The sequence below is a fragment of the Oncorhynchus tshawytscha genome, linkage group LG07 (genome assembly GCF_018296145.1).
Source record: "Oncorhynchus tshawytscha isolate Ot180627B linkage group LG07, Otsh_v2.0, whole genome shotgun sequence".
In the NCBI taxonomy this organism is placed as follows: domain Eukaryota; kingdom Metazoa; phylum Chordata; class Actinopteri; order Salmoniformes; family Salmonidae; genus Oncorhynchus; species Oncorhynchus tshawytscha.
The window spans coordinates 74771719-74793201 of record NC_056435.1 but is presented as its reverse complement, the minus strand read 5'-3'; the positions used below and the strand labels follow the sequence as shown (position 1 = coordinate 74793201).

The window sequence follows — 21483 nt, the reverse complement described above, 5'->3', positions numbered from 1 at the left end:
CACTCTTCTTCTCTAATTATCTCTCTTTCTCTCACCCTCTCCCAAAACCCTGGTCTAACAGCCCATTTGAGATGCCAGTAGAATGGGAGAGAGGACTCTCTGCCTATTTAACGGGACCATAAACCAGATGCTCGCCTCAAAACCCTGCATCTCTGTTCTTATATTAATGAAGCATAAAATATTTAATTCAATCTTAAAAGGCTGTTGATATAAAGGTCCTAAGGTTTCATCCACCCCTCCGTTCTCTACCTTCGTTCAACATTCTTCCCTGATTCTTTCCCATTCAGTTCATTCTGAGAGGGTGTAGAGTGATGGTTCCTCCCTCATACTGGAGTGGATAACTCTCAATTTGCCCTTATGCTGTGTTCCGTGTATTATTGTACTGAAAGGGCTGGGAGGTATGCTGTGTTCCGTGTACTATTTGACTGGTAGGGCTGGGAGGTATGCTGTGTTCCGTGTATTATTGTACTGAAAGGGCTGGGAGGTATGCTGTGTTCTGTGTACTATTTGACTGGTAGGGCCTGGAGGTATGCTGTGTTCTGTGTACTATTGTACTGGTAGGGCTGGGAGGTATGCTGTGTTCTGTGCACTATTGTACTGGTAGGGCTGGGAGGTATGCTGTGTTCTGTGTACTATTGTACTGGTAGGGCTAGGAGGTATGCTGTGTTCTGTGTATTATTGTACTGAAAGGGCTGGGAGGTATGCTGTGTTCCGTGTATTATTGTACTGAAAGGGCTGGGAGGTATGCTGTGTTCTGTGTTTTATTGTACTGAAAGGGCTGGGAGGTATGCTGTGTTCTGTGTACTATTTGACTGGTAGGGCTGGGAGGTATGCTGTGTTCCGTGTATTATTGTACTGAAAGGGCTGGGAGGTATGCTGTGTTCCATGTATTATTGTACTGAAAGGGCTGGGAGGTATGTTGTGTTCTGTGTACTATTTGACTGGTAGGGCTAGGAGGTATGCTGTGTTCTGTGTACTATTGTACTGGTAGGGCTAGGAGGTATGCTGTGTTCTGTGTATTATTGTACTGAAAGGGCTGGGAGGTATGCTGTGTTCCGTGTATTATTGTACTGAAAGGGCTGGGAGGTATGCTGTGTTCGGTGTATTATTGTACTGAAAGGGCTGGGAGGTATGCTGTGTTCCGTGTATTATTGTACTGAAAGGGCTGGGAGGTATGCTGTGTTCTGTGTTTTATTGTACTGAAAGGGCTGGGAGGTATGCTGTGTTCCGTGTATTATTGTACTGAAAGGGCTGGGAGGTATGCTGTGTTCTGTGTTTTATTGTACTGAAAGGGCTGGGAGGTATGCTGTGTTCTGTGCACTATTGTACTGGTAGGGCTGGGAGGTATGCTGTGTTCCGTGTAGTATTGTACTGGTAGGGCTAGGAGGTATGCTGTGTTCTGTGTACTATTTGACTGGTAGGGCTAGGAGGTATGCTGTGTTCTGTGTACTATTTGACTGGTAGGGCTAGGAGGTATGCTGTGTTCTGTGTACTATTTGACTGGTAGGGCTAGGAGGTATGCTGTGTTCTGTGTACTATTTGACTGGTAGGGCTAGGAGGTATGCTGTGTTCCGTGTACTATTGTACTGGTAGGGCTGGGAGGTATGCTGTGTTCCGTGTACTATTTGACTGGTAGGGCTGGGAGGTATGCTGTGTTCCGTGTATTATTGTACTGAAAGGGCTGGGAGGTATGCTGTGTTCCATGTATTATTGTACTGAAAGGGCTGGGAGGTATGCTGTGTTCTGTGTACTATTTGACTGGTAGGGCTAGGAGGTATGCTGTGTTCTGTGTACTATTGTACTGGTAGGGCTAGGAGGTATGCTGTGCTCTGTGTATTATTGTACTGAAAGGGCTGGGAGGTATGCTGTGTTCCGTGTATTATTGTACTGAAAGGGCTGGGAGGTATGCTGTGTTCTGTGTACTATTTGACTGGTAGGGCTAGGAGGTATGCTGTGTTCTGTGTATTATTGTACTGAAAGGGCTGGGAGGTATGCTGTGTTCTGTGTTTTATTGTACTGAAAGGGCTGGGGGTATGCTGTGTTCCGTGTATTATTGTACTGAAAGGGCTGGGAGGTATGCTGTGTTCTGTGTTTTATTGTACTGAAAGGGCTGGGAGGTATGCTGTGTTCTGTGTACTATTTGACTGGTAGGGCTAGGAGGTATGCTGTGTTCTGTGTACTATTTGACTGGTAGGGCTAGGAGGTATGCTGTGTTCTGTGTACTATTTGACTGGTAGGGCTAGGAGGTATGCTGTGTTCTGTGTACTATTTGACTGGTAGGGCTAGGAGGTATGCTGTGTTCTGTGTACTATTTGAGTGGTAGGGCTAGGAGGTATGCTGTGTTCCGTGTACTATTGTACTGGTAGGGCTGGGAGGTATGCTGTGTTCTGTGTACTATTGTACTGGTAGGGCTGGGAGGTATGCTGTGTTCTGTGTACTATTTGACTGGTAGGGCTAGGAGGTATGCTGTGTTCCGTGTACTATTGTACTGGTAGGGCTAGGAGGTATGCTGTGTTCTGTGTACTATTGTACTGGTAGGGCTGGGAGGTATGCTGTGTTCTGTGTACTATTGTACTGGTAGGGCTGGGAGGTATGTTGTGTTCTGTGTACTATTGTACTGGTAGGGCTGGGAGGTATGCTGTGTTCTGTGTACTATTGTATTGGTAGGGCTAGGGGGTATGCTGTGTTCTGTGTACTATTGCACTGGTAGGGCTAGGAGGTAGACTTTTCTGGCTATGAGACCTGCTTCTGGGCTGTAGTTTAGGCCTCTAGGGCTCACTTTTCCTGTCAAGGTTACATGATCAGGTAAAACTCCTGCCCCTATATAGGAGGGATGGACTTCTACTTGTCTGTATAATTTTTCTTCAGTAGGTTTCAATGGCATATCTTGATAGAGGTCCTCCTGGTTGCTTTGTTGGTATGGAGGACCGATCCTCAGTCTTACTTTACATGATCTAGTCCAAGGGTAGGCATTTAGATTCAGCCGAGGGCCGATTTCTGTTGTATTGGATGGTCGGGGGGCCGGAACATAATAATAATAATTTTGCAGTGCAAATTGACCACAACTAAGCCCAAAAATGTGATTGTATTTTAAAATAACCATAATTTCATACCTTGATTACATTGAGACACGATCACATATCTCTTTTTTCATTTGTCGGAAATAATTGGGAACAGATATCCTAAATTAAACTCATTTTTAGCAAATTTGCCGACCTGTTTGCTGACCCCTGGTCTAGTCGTTGTGTTAGAAGGGATATTTTAGATAAGGGCTAGATTATGTGGCTACTTTGATAGAGCTGGCTTGTCTATGACGACCAAGCTATTTTTTAACTCCTTTTCAAAAACTCATTGGATAGCCTTAGTCGCAAAGCTACATTCACCTCCCCCAGCCAAGCCATTACACTATTATACTCCAGGACATAACCCCAGAGAGTGAGTGGATTGTCGTGTTGAATTTATAGACCTACTTATTGTGGGTTGTAGCACCTCTTTCACCTTACCCCTCTTTTACCCTATGAGGAAGCTATGAGGAAGCTAGCTAAAATATTAGGCTTTCATCATAGTTAATATAGCACATAAATCCCTTTCTTTTTCAGGACAGTCTCCCCTCCTTTTTTCTCATCCTTTTATTCCTGCAGGATTGCTGAAATGGATGTGATTATTGCCTGAGTTTAGGGACACAGTTATATCAGGAACACTCATATTTTTCCTCCTCTCACTCCCCGTTCCCAGAATGAATCTGCTACTGCTGAAGGAAGGCGAGTTATCACTGGAGATCAGTGGGGCTGGATGCAGTCACGTATAATAAACAGGGAGGGAGGGAGAGAGGGAGGAAGGGGAGGAGAAGAGAGAGAGAGAGAGATACAAATTGCCAGACATCCATATAGCATCAGGGTCATTCCAGCAGTCCATTTAATCCTCAGCCTCACTACCACATGTTATGGATCACTCGTCTGTTATTCCATCTGTCCCTATGTAACCTGTCCCACAATAACATCCATGTCAATGCCAAGGTACAGTGCTAGGCTATTTTTACCTGTCAGCTGTTAAACAATACGCCCATTTTGCTTCAGCATTTTCTAATGTATTTTGTCCCCTCTCCCACCATGTAAGTCAGTGCCTCAAGTCAAGCCAGGATGTGCACTGTGTACATGTGTCAGCCTAAATATCATGCCTAAATACTTTGCATTATCTTAATGTCTAATATTGTTTGTCCTTCTCTCCCCCTGTAGCCTGCCCCCCAGGGACATTCAAGTCAAGCCAGGGTCCAGGTCTGTGTTTGCAGTGCCCCTCCAACAGCCGCTCTGCAGCCGAGGCCGCCACTATCTGCGCCTGCCGCAACGGCTACTACCGTGGGGACGTAGACCAACCTGACATGCCCTGTACCAGTGAGTATCTTTATGGTACTTTTCCTCTGTACAGCCAGGCATAACCTGCAACAGTTCTATACTAATGTATATCTATATCCGAGTCTTCAACATCCCCTGTACATACATGTATACTCTTATGTAACCCTAGTCACTCCTTTTCCAGATATTTACCATATTCAGCCTCTGTGGGGTATGAGTGAGGAAACAAGATGTATTAGTTATCCGGTCACTAGTCCAACGCTCTAACCACTAGGCTACCCTGCCGCCCCTAAATCAACACTGTATTCTATACTAGCACCAATATGTTTTTTGCAAAAACTACTCCACAGATATGGCTCTTTTGCAACTTGTGGATAACATTTTTACAGCCCTTAACAACAATGAATACGCGCTTGGCATCTTTTTAGATTTATCCAAAGCGTTTGACACGGTTGAGCATGAAATATTACTTTCTAAATTGCATTATTACGGTTTGCATGATTATACATATAATTGGCTATATAGTTATGTTTATGGTAGAGAACAGTGTGTTTATGCAAATAGATGTGCATCTACAACAGCCAAGATATCCTGTGGCGTGCCACAGGGTTCGATAATGTGACCTTTGTTATTCCTAATCTATATTAATGACGTTGCTGCTGTGTCTTCTACCGTACTTCCTATTCTCTTTGCTGTTGGTACCAATTAGATGTTATCAAATAATAATTTTGATTCACTAGTTAATGAAGCCAATTCAGGCATGGCCACATTTTCTGAATGGTTCCAGATAAACAATTGTCTTGAAATGTAAAAAAATCCAACTTTAATGTATACGCTAATAAGAATAAGAAATATTGTTTAAAAAAAGAGCCAGAATCTCAATAGGTGGGAATAAAATGGAAGAAGTCACATCCACTAGATTCCTCTAAGTTTTAATTGATGAAAAGCTATCATGGAAAGATCATATTCAATTTGTCTGCAGTAAAGTGATGAAATCTGTTGTTTCACCAGAAAGATGAGTGGTTTGGTTGATCAGGCTTGCTTCCTAACTCTATACTATAGCTTAATTTACCCATATCTCATTTACTGTAATATTGTCTGGGCCAGTCCATATGCCTCCTGCCTACTATAAATACATTTGCAAGACTAGCCACCTCCTCTAATTACCTGGCTCCATCTGCACCTTTGTTTAAGAAAATCAATATCCTGTCTATTTACTACATTAATGTACGCCAATTATGCACTTTCATCTACAAATACTCATACCTCCCAGACAGTTTACCTAAAAATGGATTCTTCCAGGTTAATTCTGAAATCCATCTATATAACACAAGACACTGCGGTGACCTTCACCCTCCCTACTGCTGCACCTCACATAGTCAATTCTCTATCAGATACAGAGGTAGCATACTCTGGAATTCTTATCTTCACATTGCCAAAACATCTCCATCCCTCAACAACTTCAAGCAAAGACTGGGGGTTAGCCTGATGAACCAAAACACTCAGTAATCTCCTCCATATAGCATAACTGTCACACACTCACATGCACACACATTTAAACAAAACACATATACAGTTGAAGTCGGAAGTTTACATTCACCTTAGACAAATACATTTAAACTCAGTTTTTCACAATTCCTGACATTTAATCCTAGTAAAAATTCTCTGTCTTAGGTCAGTTAGGATCACCACTTTATTTTAAGAATGTGAAATGTCAGAATAATAGTAGAGAGAATGATTTATTTATTTTTTCACATTCCCAGTGGGTCAGAAGTTTACATACACTCAATTAGTATTTGGTAGCATTGCCTTTAAATTGTTTAACTTGGGTCAAACGTTTCGCGTAGCTTTCCACAAGCTTCCCACAATAAGTTGGGTGAATTTTGGCCCTTCCTCCTGGCAGAGCTGGTGTAACTGAGTCAAGTTTGTAGGCCTCCTTGCTCGCACATACTTTTTCAGTTCTGCCCACAAATGTTCTATAGGGTTGAGGTCAGGGCTTTATAATGGCCACTCCAATACCTTGACTTTTTTGTCCTTAAGTCATTTTGCCACACCTTTGGAAGTATGCTTGGGGTCATTGTCCATTTGGAAGACCCATTTGCGACCAAGCTTTAACTTCCTGACTGATGTCTTAAAATGTTGCTTCAATATATCCACGTAAATTTCCTACCTCATGATGCCATGTATTTTGTGAAGTGCACCAGTCCCCCCACAACATGATGCTGCCACCCCCGTGCTTCACGGTTGGAAAGGTGTTCCTCGGCTTGCAAGCCTCCCCCTTTTTCAAACAGACCACCATTCAAGACACAAAAAACAAAAAGATCAGGTGTGGCCAATTATTAGATGTGGCCAACACACCTGAGCACACTCAAATTGAAAAGACAAACTACTGACTGTTGTTGGTAAATGTATACATGTACAGTATGGAATGGTTTGAATAATGAATAATACACGTTGACACGTGTATCTGCTAAATGACAACAATTTAAGTCACAAAATCACACATTGAAAATGTTTAAGTGAAGATGCATTGAATGCAATAAAATGCTGTCTCTACAGTAACACAAGAGGAATAAAATACACAAAAATGGAACTATATACAGGTAGTATCAATACCAGATCAATGTGCAGAGGTAGGTATGTACATGAAGGCAGGGTAAAGTGACTAGGCATCAGGATAGATAATAAGTGTGTATGTAGCAGTGGAGGCTGCTGAGGCACATAATAATGGCTGGAACGGAGCGAATGGAAGGGCATCAGACACATGGAAACTGTGTATTTTATACCATTCTGCCTATTACCACGAGCCCGTCCTCCCCAATTAAGGTGCCACCAACCTCCTGTGTTATGTGTGTGTGCACCTATGTTGTGAATGTGTGTGGGAGTGTCAATGTGGTGTGTGTGAGTGAGTGAGTGAGTGAGTGAGTGAGTGAGTGAGTGAGTGAGTGAGTGAGTGAGTGAGTGAGTGAGTGAGTGAGTGAGTGAGTGTGTATATATAGTCTAGTGAGTGCAGATCGTTCGGGTACCATTAATTGACTAATTAGCAGTCTGGCTATTTAGCAGTCTTATGGCTTGGGGGTAGAAGCTGTCTTGGAACCTGTTGGTCCGAGAGCCAATTCTCCGGTACCATTTTCCGGACGTTAGCAGAGTGAATAGTCTATGGCTTGTGTGGCTGGAGTCTTTTTCGGGCCTTCCTCTGACTGCCTGATATAGAGGTCGTGGATGGCAGAGAGCTCAGCCACATTGGTGTACTGGGCTGTCCGCACCACCCTCTGTAGCGCTTTGCGGTCAAGAGCAGTGCATTTGCTATACCAAGCGGTGATGCAGCTAGTCAAGATTCTGTCAATGGTGCAGCTGTAGAACTTTTTGAGGATCTGTGGGCCTATGTCAAATCTTTTCAGCCTCCTGAGGGGGAAGAGGTGCTGCCTTGCCCTCTTCATGACTGTGCGGGTGTGTGTGGACTATGTTAAGTCCTTAGTGATGTGGATGCCAAGGAACTTGAAGCTCTTGACCCTCTCCACAACAGCTCCATCGATGTGGATGGGGACATGCTCTCCCCTCTTTCTCCTATAGTTCATGATCAGCTCCTTGGTCTTACTGACATCGAGGGAGAGGTTGTTGTCCTGGCACCACACTGCAGAGTCTCTGACCTTCTTCCTGCAGCAAAACTTGATCAGGAAGTACAGGAGAGGGCTAAGCAGGAGGTGTTGTTGCCGACCCTCACCACCTGGGGCCAGCCAGTCATGAAGTGAATAGATGACATAGATCTTCCTCTACTGCAGCCCACAGTCCTCATTATACTGATAGACAAAGCAGACACACCAGCTAGCATCCATACATACACTATACTGGGGAGCCAATAAGCCTATTTATGCCGTCATACTTATCTAAACATGTATTAAAACAATATGCTAAGCTCTTCACAAGTCCCTGCCGACACACAATTATAGCGGAGAAGAACACTGAAGCCCCAAAACGCTTGTTTACTTTGGGATTCAAATTTCTCTGCAGAGGGCTTTAATGGTCTACATGCACTCGTACACACACACACGAGCGCACACACACACACACGCACGCACGCATGCACGCTGGCCCTAATGCCTTAGGAGAGGATCTAATTAATAGTTATCCTGCTTCTCAACAGCATCACTGGAGCTACAATATCATTATTTGCCTGGTTGTGTATTTAATTTATCTTCACTTATTCATAAAGGCCTAAGCTAATTGGATCAGAGACAGGGTATAGTGTCCAGTTCTGTTCCCCTGGTCTGGCTGGTGCTACCAGAGCTGTCAGTGTCTATTACAGCATACTGTAGGTGTATGTACAGTGCATTCGAAAGGTATTCAGACCCCTTGACTTTTTCCAAATGTTGTTACGTTACAACCTCTTTCCCTCATCAATCTACACACAATGCCCCATAATGAGAAAGCAAAAACAGTTTTTTAGAAATTTTGTAAATAAGTATTCCGAAACTTTACATAAGTATTCAGACCCTTTACTCAGTACTTTGTTGAAGCACCTTTGGCAGCGATTACAGCCTCAAGTCTTCTTGGGTATGACGCTACACGCATGGCACACCTGTATTTGGGGAGTTTCTCCCATTCTCTCTGCAGTTCCTCTCAAGTTCTGTCAGGTTGGATGGATCGTGTCGCTGCACAGCTATTTTCAGGTCTCTCCAGAGATGTTCAATCGGGTTGAAGTCCGGGCTTTAGCTGGGCCACTGAAGGACATTCAGAGACTTGTCACGAAGCCACTCTTGCGTGGTTTAGGCTGTGTGCTTAGGGTCGTTGTCCTGTTGGAAGATGAACCTTCAACCCAGTCTGAGGTCCTGAGCGCTCCATTGCAGGTTTTCATCAGGGATCTCTGTACCTTGCTCCATTCTTCTTTCCCTCAATCCTGACTAGTCTCCCAGTCCCTGCAGCTGAAAAACATCCCACAGCCTGATGCTGCCACCATCATACCTCACCGTAGGGATGGTGCCAGGTTTCCTCCAGATGTGACGCTTGGCATTCAGCCCAAAGAGTTCCATCTTGGTTTCATCAGACCAGATAATCTTGTTTCTCATGGTCTGAGAGTCCTTTAGGTGCCTTTTGGCAAACTCCAAGCGGGCTGTCATGTGTCTTTTACTGAGGAGTGGCATCCGTCTGTCCACTCTACCATAAAGGCCTGATTGGTGGAGTGCTGCAGAGATGGTTGTCCTTCTGGAAGGTTCTCCCATCTACACAGAGGAACTCTGGAGCTCTGTCAGAGTCACCATCAGGTTCTTGGTCACATCCCTCACCAAGGCCCTTCTTCCCCGATTGCTCAGTTTGGCCGGGCAGCTCTAGGGAGAGTCTTGGTGGTTCCAAACTTCTTCCATTTAATAATAATGGAGGCCACTTTGTTCTTGGGGATCATCAATGTACCCTTCCCCAGTTATGTGCCTTGACACAATCCTGTCTCGGAGCTCTACAGACAATTCCTTCGACCTCATGGCTTGGATTTTGCTCTGAAATAGACAGGTGTGTCACTTTCCAAATAATGTCCAATCAGTTGAATTTACCACAGGTGGACTCCAATCAAGTTGTAGAAACATTTCAAGGATGATCAATGGAAGCAGGATGCACCTGAGCTCAATTCTGAGTCTCATAGCAAAGGGTCTGAATACTTATGTAAATAAGGTATTTTGTTTTTTTATTTTCAATAAATTTGCAAAAATTTCTAAAAACCTTATTTCTCTTTGTCATTATGGGGTATTGTGTTTAAAATAATAAAGAAAAACATTTATTTCATCAATTTTAGAATAAGACAGTAACAAAACAAAATGTGGAAAATGGGAAGGGGTCTGAATACTTTCCGAATGCACTGTATGTCAACAGCCTTCTGCTCGGCCGAGGCTCTACTTCAAACGTCGCTCTCCTCATTTCCTCTTCCTCTAGGGGAGGGCGCCAAACCCTCTGTCTCCCAGCACGGGGCCCACTAACCTCGGCTCCGCTACCTGCCACCGGTTGCTTTTGGGACAGGCTCGCGCCACACAACTCCCCCCTCTTCCTATCAACCGCCAGGCTTTCACCAGCCTTACCCCAGTTCCCTCACAATGGGCTTAGCCAGGGATAGCCTGCGTGCTGGGTTTACGGGACCCCCTCTCTGTATGGGGGAAAGAGGTAGACTGACAGGCTGGTCGGTAATTGGTGGGAGTCGGCCAGTGGAACTGTTGCTGATTAGTCCGTTGGGGAGAGATGAGATACAGAGATGGAGGGGAATAGGGGAGAAGCATGCTGTGGGCTCCACTGTGTGAATAGGGAGGGAAATTGAGAAATGAAGTAGCGTGGTTGGGCTTATGGAGAGATGCAACGACACAGTGTGTGCTACAGTTAACTGTAGGGAATGGAGAGAAATGCAAGGGTCTGCTTGTGAGTTAACAACTACTCCAGGGAGATAGTAGAGATGTACAATATGTTCACTTAGAAAAAAGGGTTCTTTGCTATCCGCCATAGGAGAACCCTTTTTGGTTCCAGGTAGAACCCTTTTGAGTTTCATGTAGGGTTCTACATGAAACTCAAAAGGGTTCTACCTGGAACCAAAAAGTGTTCTTCAAAGGGTTTTCCTATGGGGACAGCTGAAGAACCCTTTTAGGCTTGAGATTGCAACTTTTTTTTCTATGAGTGTTCCCTGCTATGGCCTACAGTATGGGACATGCAGAGATATTCAGAGGAAGATTATATAGTGTGGTATAGCCAATGTGGAAAAAGACAGGGATGTGGTTTGAGACATGAGGGATGTAATTCACCATGTTTTGAAGCTTGAGGTTTAGGTAGAATTGTTTGGATTCAATGACATGCAGGGGTATTGGAATGCATGGTATCAGCACAAATAGAGAGACAGACAAGCAGACAGAGGAACATACAGAAAGGATTCCAGTACACTCATTACATTCCTGGCCTACACCACAATGGCTTGGAGTCCTGTGGCTCCAGTCTCATCTTACAACTGTGGCCAAGCTTCCGGATGCTACCTTGATCTCTGTCGCACACTGTCTGGACCTCAGGCCACAAATCCATATCATTCTACGCTGAAGCTCTGTATCCATTGGCACTTTGAAGTCAATCCGGGCTGGGCTGGCCTTGGTGGGCTAGCTCGAATTGCGTTCTCACTGCCTACAGAAATAAGAAATTATGTAATGTTATGTAATATGTGACTGTGCAGCTGGCTTTGCTAATGTTGCTAGCTAGCAAGATGTTGAAGAATTTAATTTACCCTCACCGTGCTGTAACTAACGTTACCCCATACTCCTGCCAGTGCCAGCCAGACTCAGAGCGATGTATTTAGCTTGCTAACGTTAGCTAGGTAGCTAAACGGTTAGCGTCATTGCTAGCATAACAGGCTAGATAGCTACCTTAATTCCTACCTTGCTTGCCATTGCATTGGCTATTAGCTAGCTAGCTAGCCAAGCAAACCAGACGACAGGTTTGATATAATGTAGCTTTTAGTATGACCTCACATTAGCTAGCTAATGTTAGCCAGCTTGTTTCAACTCTGATTTCCTAGCTAACGTTAGGTAGTTAGCATTCGAGGGCTGACTGTTCTCATAAAACTTTATTGTGTCGTGCAAAAATGAATGAAGGATCAAGATATGGTGGTAACACAGCTAGCAATGAGGAATCAGCTGAGAAGCGGCCCTCTTCCGGGGCGCCGGAACTGATTGAATCGGCCCGGAATCGGGTGTTGGACTCGGGCCTGGAATCAATATGAATGACGGACCAGAATCGGCCCAAGTACATCGGGCTGTTTCCGTCTACTGTAATTCAGACGACTTTGTCAGCATCGTACCAGAATCCTCCCAGAAGCAGCCCGATGCAAATTTAAATACATGTATACAAAATTACAAGATTTAGTCATTTTAAATATTACTATTATACATTTTATACATACAAATGATAAAAAATACATTTTGTTTCGGAGGAAATACCATACACCCGGTGATCGTGTCAGCGTGCATGTGCCTGGCCCGCAACAGGAGTCACTTCAGCGCGATGTTAGCTAGCTATCATTAATTAGCTTCTAGGCTACTGGTAATTTAACCACCCATCTAGATGGCTAACAAAAACATAAATATAGAAATTAAGGGTAACTAGATACGACATAAATGTGTTTTAAACTAACTGAAACGTCTAAAGCGCTTTAATTTGTGAATGCTTATCAATTGCCTTGCACAAAGTGCTCTTAAAGAATTTAATTTAAATGTTAATAGTATTTTTGATCACAGAAACGTTGAGAAAATATGTAAAAATATATGATGAAATGTTAATTATATAAAGCAGCTCGTGTCATCATCTGCCAGAGAGGAGCATCGGCCCAAACCCCAAGCAATACCTTTGGCCCAGATAACTCACACCGGAATCGGCCTGAGCCCCAAGTAATATATACATTTGGGCCAGATAACTCTCACCGGATTCGGCCCCAGCTCAAACCCCGCATCCTAGCCAAAAGTAATACTGCCTAAGGCGGCCCAGACTCGGGCCACGTGACGTCTGCCGAGTCTGACTCTCAGCTGAGTGCCCAGACACTCAGACGGAATCGTCCCAGATCCACTGTGCTAGCTGGGAATTTGTGTGATGTCTGACTACTGCTTGTTCATTTGCTAGCTAACAGCAACAAGCCCATATGAGCTAGCTAAACATTGTGTCAGCATCCAGCAGTGATCAGCTGGTGGTTGCATACAGTAGTAATGGTGTAACGGATGTGAAATAGCTAGCTAGTTAGCGGTGGTGCGCGCTAAATAGAGTTTCAATCGGTGACGTCACTTGCTCTGAGAACCTTGAAGTAGTGGTTCCCCTTGCTCTGCAAGGGCCGTGGCTTTTGTGGAGCGATGGGTAACGATGCTTCATGGGTGACTGTTGTTAATGTGTGCAGAGGGTCCCTGGTTCGCGCCCGGGTATGGGCGAGGGGATGGTCTAAAGTTATACTGTTACAAGGGCAACACCAGCCTGAATTCTAATCAAGCTGACTCCAGTTGTGAAGCTGGGCTGTGCTGGAACGGGTTTCCCTCAATCCAGCTCGATTTTAGAATTCCATTTGAGCCAGCTCGAATTTGACCCTAATTTGGTCCTGATTTTAAGTGCCAGTGGAAACGGGGATTAAAAGAACAGGCTGAGAGAGATATCTTCTCAGGCTTGTCACTTTTCTCATTCGTACCCTTTATCCTGTTCTCCTGAGCTCGTTTTCACCTTATCTTCTCCTTTAATTCTCTCCCTCACACATTTTCACCTGTTTTACTTGTCATGTTCTTCTTTTTTCCTTCGTTCTTCTCTCCTCTCATTCAATCTCCTTCTCCTTGCTATTTTTCCTCCTTTTTTCCTTTTCTTTTTCTCTCATTCTCTCCTTACCTCCTCTCCTTTTTTTCTCTCACTTTGCCTCCTCTTCCTCCTTCTCTTCCCCTCTTCCTCCTTCCCTCATCTTTCTCCTTCTCTTCCCCTCTCCTTCTGCAGTGGTAGAGTAAGTAAGCTGCTGGCTCTGCCAGTAATGCACCAGTCAACAGAGCTAAGCCAGTGTAATTGCCTGGTCTAATCCCTCTGCCTGCACTGTTGCCTGGCTGCAGAGAGAGAAAAAGATATGGTACTCCACATTAATGTGTAGAATAGCAGGAAATCAGCTCTAAAACAGCAACATTTTCTCTCATGGCAAAATGTGTAAAATAGCATTAGATTAGCTAGAGAACTGAAAATGTTTTTCTCGGACCTTGCGGGGGGGCCCCGCGAAACAGCACTACGCCACTGACACACACACACACACACACACACACACACACACACACACACACACACACACACACACACACACACACACACACACATACTCATTTTTTGAAACAACATTAACAGAGTAAATATAAAGATACAGTATATGCCTACCTTGTTCTTGTCTGTTGGCTTAAAAAAAAGACACAAAACCATTCAAACGAAGTCCGCAAAACGTCACAAACCCTGCTGCTGCTGTCATTCGATGGCAGTGGCATTGACATATGTTCTTCAAAGAGAGGACACCATAATGAGAGAAATAATGTAGCCTAAGCTACTGAAAACAGGACTTTTACAAGACTGAATCATGATTTGATTCTTATTAAAGAGATGGAGTCCAGACAGGCTACTTTAGTAAACTTTCTGAATGGACTTATACAGTACCTGTCACGCCCTGACCTTAGAGAGCCGTTTTAGTTCTCTATTTGGTTAGGTCAGGGTGTGATGTGGGGTGGACATTCTAGGTTTTGATGCCTCTAACAAAGTTAACATACCCATGTTTTGGCCGGGTTCTCAATCAGGGACAGCTGTCTATCGTTGTCTCTGATTGGGAATCATACTTAGGTAGCCCTTTCTCCCTCCTTCAGTGTGGGTACTTCACTTTGTTAGAGGCATCATAGATTAGTTTTCCCTCCGCCACACAGAAGGAGGGAAAAATAGCTTCACGGTCGTTTTGTATTGTTTATTGTTTTTGTTGGCGGCATTTTAAATAAAAGAAAATGTATGCTCACCGCGATGCACCTTGGTCCACTTCACACGACGCTCATGATAAAACTAACCACCACAAAAGGACCAAGCAGCGTGGTAAGGGGGACTCATGGACTTGGGAGGAAATCCTGGATGGTAAAGGACCCTAGAGGCAGCAAAGGATGAACTGCATCGTTAAGAGGGAACACGGCTAGCAAGGCAGCCCGAGAGGCAGCACCAAAAAATATTTTTGGTGGGGCACATGGGGAGTTTGGCTGAGTCAGGTTGGAGACCTGAGCCAACTCCCCGTGCTTACCGTGGCGAGCATCGTACTGGTCAGGCACCGTGTTATGCGGTGGGGCGCAGGGTGTCTCCAGTGCGCGTTCACAGCCCGGTGCGCTACCTTCCAGCTCCCCGAATCGGCCGGACTAGAGTGGGCATCCAGCCAGGTCGGAGGGTGCCGGCTCAGCACATCTGGCCGCCAGTACGTCTCTACGGCCCAGGATGTCATGCGCCTGCTCTGCGCACTGTGTCTCCGGTGAGTCTGCACAGCCCAGTGCGTCCTGTGACTGCTCCCCGCACGTGCTGGGCCAAAGTCCCCATCCAGCCAGGATGGGTTGTGCAGGCTCTACGCTCGAGACCTCCAGGGCGCCTCCACAGCCCAGTGAATCCTATGCCCGCTCTCAGAGCCAGGCCTCCTGTGTGTCTCTCTAGTCCAGTGATGATCCATGGCAAGAAGCCTCCAGTGATGATCCATGGCAAGAAGCCTCCAGTGATGATCCATGGCACGAAGCCTCCAGTGATGATCCATGGCACGAAGCCTCCAGTGATGATCCATGGCAAGAAGCCTCCAGTGATGATCCATGGCACGAAGCCTCCAGTGATGATCCATGGCACGAAGCCTCCAGTGATGATCCATGGCAAGAAGCCTCCAGTGATGATCCATGGCACGAAGCCTCCAGTGATGATCCATGGCACGAAGCCTCCAGTGATGATCCATGGCACGAAGCCTCCAGTAAGGAGTCATGGCACAAAGCCTCAAACGACGGCCTCCAGTCCAGAGCCTCCAGCGATGATCTCCAGTCCGGAGCCTACAGAGACGGCCTCCAGTCCGGAGCCTCCAGCGACGGCTTCCAGTCTGGGGCCCGCAACGAGGGTGCCCAGTCCGGGGCCCGCAGCGAGGGTCCCCAGTCCGGGGCCCGCGGAGAGGGTCCCCAGACCGGGGTCGGCGGCGAGGGTCCCCACACCAGAGGCGCCACCAAAGCGGGTTGAGCCAGAGGTGGAGCGGGGTCTTCCTCTCGCACCAGAGCCGCCACCGCGGATAGATGCCCACCCGGACCCTCCCCTATAGGTTCAGGTTTTGCGGCCAGAGTCCGCACCTTTGGGGGGGGGGGTGTGTTTAACTGTCACACCCTGACCTTAGAGAGCTGTTTTATTTCTCTTGGTTAGGTCAGAGTGTGATGTGGGGTGGGAATTCTAGATTTTCTTTTCTATATTTCTTTATTTCTATGTTTTGGCCGACTATGGTTCTCAATCCGGGACAGCTGTCTATCGTTGTCTCTGATTGGGAATCATACTTAGGTAGCCCTTTTTCCCTCCTTCAGTGTGGGTAGTTAACTTTGTTAGAGGCACCATAGCCCTGTAAGCTTCACGGTCATTTTGTATTGTTTATTGTTTTTGTTGGCGACATTTTAAATAAAATAAAAAGTACGCTGCACCTTGGTCCACTTCTTACGACGCCCATGACAGTACCAGTCAAAAGTTTGGACACACCTACTTATTGTAGTTTTTTTCTTTACTTATACTAGAATAATAGAAAAGACATCAACACTATGAAATAACAAAAAAAAGTGTTAAACAGATCTAAATATTTTTTAGATTCTTCAAAGTAGCCACCCTTTGCCTTGATGGCAGCTTTACACACTGGCATTCTCTCAACCAGCTGCATTTCAATTAAAAGGTGTGCCTTGTTAAAAGTTCAATGGTGGAATTTATTTTCTTCATGCATTTGAGAAAATCAGTTGTGTTGTGTCAAGGTAGGGGTGGTATAATGAAGATAGCCCTATTTTGTAAAAGACCAAGTCCATATAATGGCAAGAACAGCTCAAATAAGCAAAGAGAAACGACAATCCATCATTACTTTAAGACATGAAGGTCAGTCCACGCGAAAAATGTCAAGAACTTTGAAAGTTTCTTCAAATGCAGTCGCAAAACCATCAAGCATTAAGATGAAACTGGCTCTCATGAGGACCACCACATGAAAGGAAGACCCAGACTTACCTCTGCTGCAGAGGATGTTCATCAGAGTTTGGGGCGGCAGGTAGCCTAGTGGTTAGAGCATTGGACTAGTAACTGGAAGGTTGAAAGATCAAATCCCCAAGCTGACAAGGTAAAAATCTGTTGTTCTGCCCCTGAAGTTAACCCACTGTTCCTAGGCTGTCATTGATAATAAGAATTTGTTCTTAACTGACTTGTCTAGTAAAATAAAACAAAAGAGTTACCAGCCTCAGAAATTGCAGCCCAAATAAATCCTTTGCAGAGTTCAAGTAACAGGCACATCTCAACATCAACTGTTCATAGGAGACTGTGTGAATCAGGCCTTCTTGGCTGAATTGCTGCAAAGAAACCACTACTCAAGGACACCAATAAAATGAAGAGACTTGCTTAGGCCAAGAAACGTGAACAATGGTCATTAGACGGGTGGAAATATGTCCTTTGGTTCCAACCTCTGTGTCTTTGTGAGACGTGGAGTGGGTGAACAGAGGATCTCCACATGTGTGGTTCCCATCGTGAAGCATGGAGGAGGAGGTGTGATTTATTTAGAATTCAAGGCACCTCCAGGCTGTGTAAGGGCTATTTGACCAAGAAGGAGAGGGATGGAGTGCTGCATCAGATGACCTGGCCTCCACAATCACCTGACCTCAACCCAATTGAGATGGTTTGGAATGAGTTAGACCACAGTGAAGGAAAAGCAGCCAAACGTGCTCAGCATATGTGGGAACTCCATCAAGATTGTTGGAAAAGCATTCCTCATGAAGCTGGTTGAGAGAATGCCAAGAGTGTGCAAAGCTGTCATCAAGACAAAGGGTGGGTACTTTGAAGAATCTCAAATATAAAATATAGTTTTATTTGTTTAACACTTTTATATCATAGTTAATGTCCATACTATTATTCTACAATTTAGAAAATAGTAAAAAATAAAGAAAAATCCTTGAATGAGTAGGTGTATCCTACTCAAACTTCTGACTTGTACTGTAGCGCTTCAGACATGACTGAGTCTGACTTGCCAAGGAGAGGGAAACTGGGCATATTCCATATCCACCCAGAGGGCAGAAAAGGCTTGGATAAACTTTGATTAGTGTACTGTTTTTATCACTCTGGCTCTGTTTGGTTACTACATGATTCCATATGTGTTATTTCATAGTTTTGTTGTCTTCACATTTATTCTACAATGTAGAAAATAAAGAAAAAAACCTTGAATGGGTAGGTGTGTCCTAACATTTGACTGGTACTGTACAGTAGGTCTATAGAGAGCATCAGTCAAACTCACACACGCAAACCCCCATAAAAGCACCCATCAATCAGAGCCACCAGCGTATCAGACACAACAGCTAATATTTCTCGATTCTGTAAGGACAGACGCTGGAAGACGAGAAGCAAGTACAGGGAGTGAATATTTAATAAATAACTGGCGTGAAACAAAACAAGGACAGCGTCTGGACAGGGGAAACAAAATTACATTAATGCTGACACAGGGATCAAACTGAGGAACAGACAGATATAAAGGAAGCAATCAACAAAGCCTACCTTAGGCTTTCCTGAAAGTAAAGATAATGAATTGATAGTGAAAGGATGAAGGGGAGAACTATGCTATAGTATGAAGATAAAATTGACAATCATTAAAATAGAAACACATGTCCATAGCCTATTTATCAGCGAGGCTGATTATCGTGGAGAGAGTGTTGGAAAGATTTTTGAAATATTGAGAGGAGCTATTCTAATTTGAAAGGATGTGAAAAAAACTTTTTTAAAGACTTTGTTGACTGAGAAGCCCAGCTGTTCACTTTCAAAAATGTGACATTTGCGAGAAGCAGGCCAGGTACTTCTATGTGTGCTCAGGCGTGCTCCGTCAACATTGACAGGACAGAGAAACCAGACACATACTCATTGCTCACATGGAGTGTAAATGATGGTATAAAATACACAAAAACTCCCACAAAAACTCTCACAAATGTGAGAAGTTTTTAATACATATATTAACATAAATTATTATAACCAGGGATTAACGGTACAGTTTTGGGGGGTCTCGTCTAGGGCAGCATATTGGCCAGGACCGGGCCTGATCCGCATTGATTAGTCTATAAATGAAGAAAAGATTCAGTATCAAATTATACCATGCCAAGTTGGAGAGGATTGGCACATTGTTCATTTGACACAACATTAGAGCATTATAGGACTCAGAGCCAGAACAACCTTGTCAACTGCTGTTGAATAATTAATTAATAGTCAGACACATCTAGCCGTTTTTAGGAGAAGACCGATTTATTTATTTACTAGCAAGCAATGAAAATGTGCATTGTATAAAATACACATCAAACTATTTTTTACTGAAGAGCCAAAGCCTATAGCGCTCTAGACCCCCGCTTCTAGCGATGAGCTGCTCCAGCATCAAAGGCCAGTTGGAAAGAGGAGGAGATGTAGAAGGTTTAATAGACAGACTAAGTTAGCAAAACAATTGCTTTTAATCATTAGTGAACATTCTGGCTATTGGGTAAAGTTTATCTACATGAAAATAAGTAAAATCCATAAGGAATATAGGCCTATTTAAACAGTTTTGGCAATTTTTTTTACGATGGCCTTTATCCATAGCTGTTAGTTACAATTACCGTCACAGCCCTACCGTAAATGTACAAATATCTACTTGGAGAATTAAGATTTCTGAGTGGTTTAGTTCCCCCTCTGAAACAAGGCATCTTTTCTTTCTTTATTCCCAAAATTCCCCAGTCAGTCTGCGCTCCAGATCTCCACACAAGGAGTTGTAGTGAGTCCCCGAGGAGCTGTTCCATATCGTAAAAACAAACACAGTGAAGGAAGCCCAGTGAAGCTCTGGGATTGGTTTAAAGGGCCCGGCTGAGTAAACAATGTGGCGGGCTGTTTATTTTTGGGGGGGTGAATTGCTCTTGATATTAGCAGGCATCCCAGGGAGTAAAAACAGGGGCTGTGGCCTTTTGGGGCCCCACCAAGATGGGTTTCCCTTTCTGCCATGCTGGTGGGATATAGACATTACTGTCTAGATCCACCTGCTACACAGAATGCGCTATAGCTCATCAGTTAGATAGCAATGGTGGGGATGAATTTAACAGTGACACTACTGGGCATGAACACAGTGCATACATACACACACACACCCAACTCATACACGCACCCGCACATACTCATGCGCGCACAAAAACACACACACTTTACACACACTACCCCAACCCACCCCAGCCCACACAAACTGTCACCCCACTGTCACAAACACTCCAACCAATCGAACACATTACTCTCAGTAACCAAAATGCTTGATGATCACGCAGTCGTCTTAATTGTGGCGGCTGAGATGCAAGTAACAATCAAGGCTGACTAGTGTGGCTAAATGAATGCCAGGCCAGGAGCTTGGTAAGTAATGCACTCGACAAATTAAATCTCACGGCAAATTAAAACAGCCAAAGGCAGCCGTAATAGCCTGCAAATCACCGGTTAAGTGGCAGTCACATCGGATTTCTCCATCCGTCACTGCATAGGGGAATCTATTTATCTAGCAACCGAGATGAGATGCTCACACCTCACCTCTCACAGGCATTTTCTTTTGTTTTATGCCTACTTGAAAACAGACAGCACACAAGTATGCAAATATGTAAAACATTAAGGACACCTTCCTAATATTTAGTTGCCCCCCCCATTTTACCCTCACAATAGTCTCAATCCACCGGGGCATGGACTCTACTAGGGATGCTGGCCCATGTTGACTTCAATGCTTCCCACAGTTGTGTGAAGTTGGCTGGATGTCCTTTGGGTGGTGAACCATTCTTGATACACACAGGAAACTGTTGAGTGTGAAAAAGCCAGCAGCATTGCAGTTCTTAAAAGAAACTGGTGTGTATCAACTTAAAACAAACCTACTACCATACCCCGTTCATAAGACACTTCAATCCTTTGTCTTGCCCATTCACCCTCTGAATGGCACACATACACAATCCATGTCTCAAATGTCTCTAGGCTTAAGAATCCTTCTTTAACCTGTCTCCTCCCCTTCATCTACACGGATTGAAGTGGATTTAACAAGTGACATCTATAAGAGATGATAGCTTTCACCTGGATTGTGTGTGTGTGATTTCATGTCATATGTATGTGTTCTATTAGCAGCACACACATGCACTATGTACACTGATGGTCAAATGACACATCCACATGATCATACAGATCAGTCTTCACGGCAGTATGTGCTGTGATGATTATAGAGTATATGTGTGTACGGTACAGTACAGTGTATGAGCTCTCTGTGTGTGTGATCGGATTCCAGTTGTTCTCTCCTCCTATGGCCTATTTCTGCAAACACAAACACTCCTCTATATTTACTCTCTTTCATCTCTCATCTCACTATGTTATGTCTTTCTCTCTCTGT

General features: G+C 44.4%; 1 protein-coding gene across 1 annotated transcript in view; it reads left to right on the top strand.

The window, feature by feature from the left end:
- Positions 1-21483, top strand: part of LOC112227388 (ephrin type-B receptor 1-B) — a gene marked incomplete at its 5' end in the record, with an annotated part of 170651 nt that overhangs the window by 51156 nt on the left and 98012 nt on the right. The window contains one exon of the mRNA XM_024392262.2: positions 4236-4391. Within this exon, the coding sequence (XP_024248030.2) occupies positions 4236-4391 (156 nt within the window). The remainder of the gene's footprint in view (positions 1-4235; positions 4392-21483) is intronic.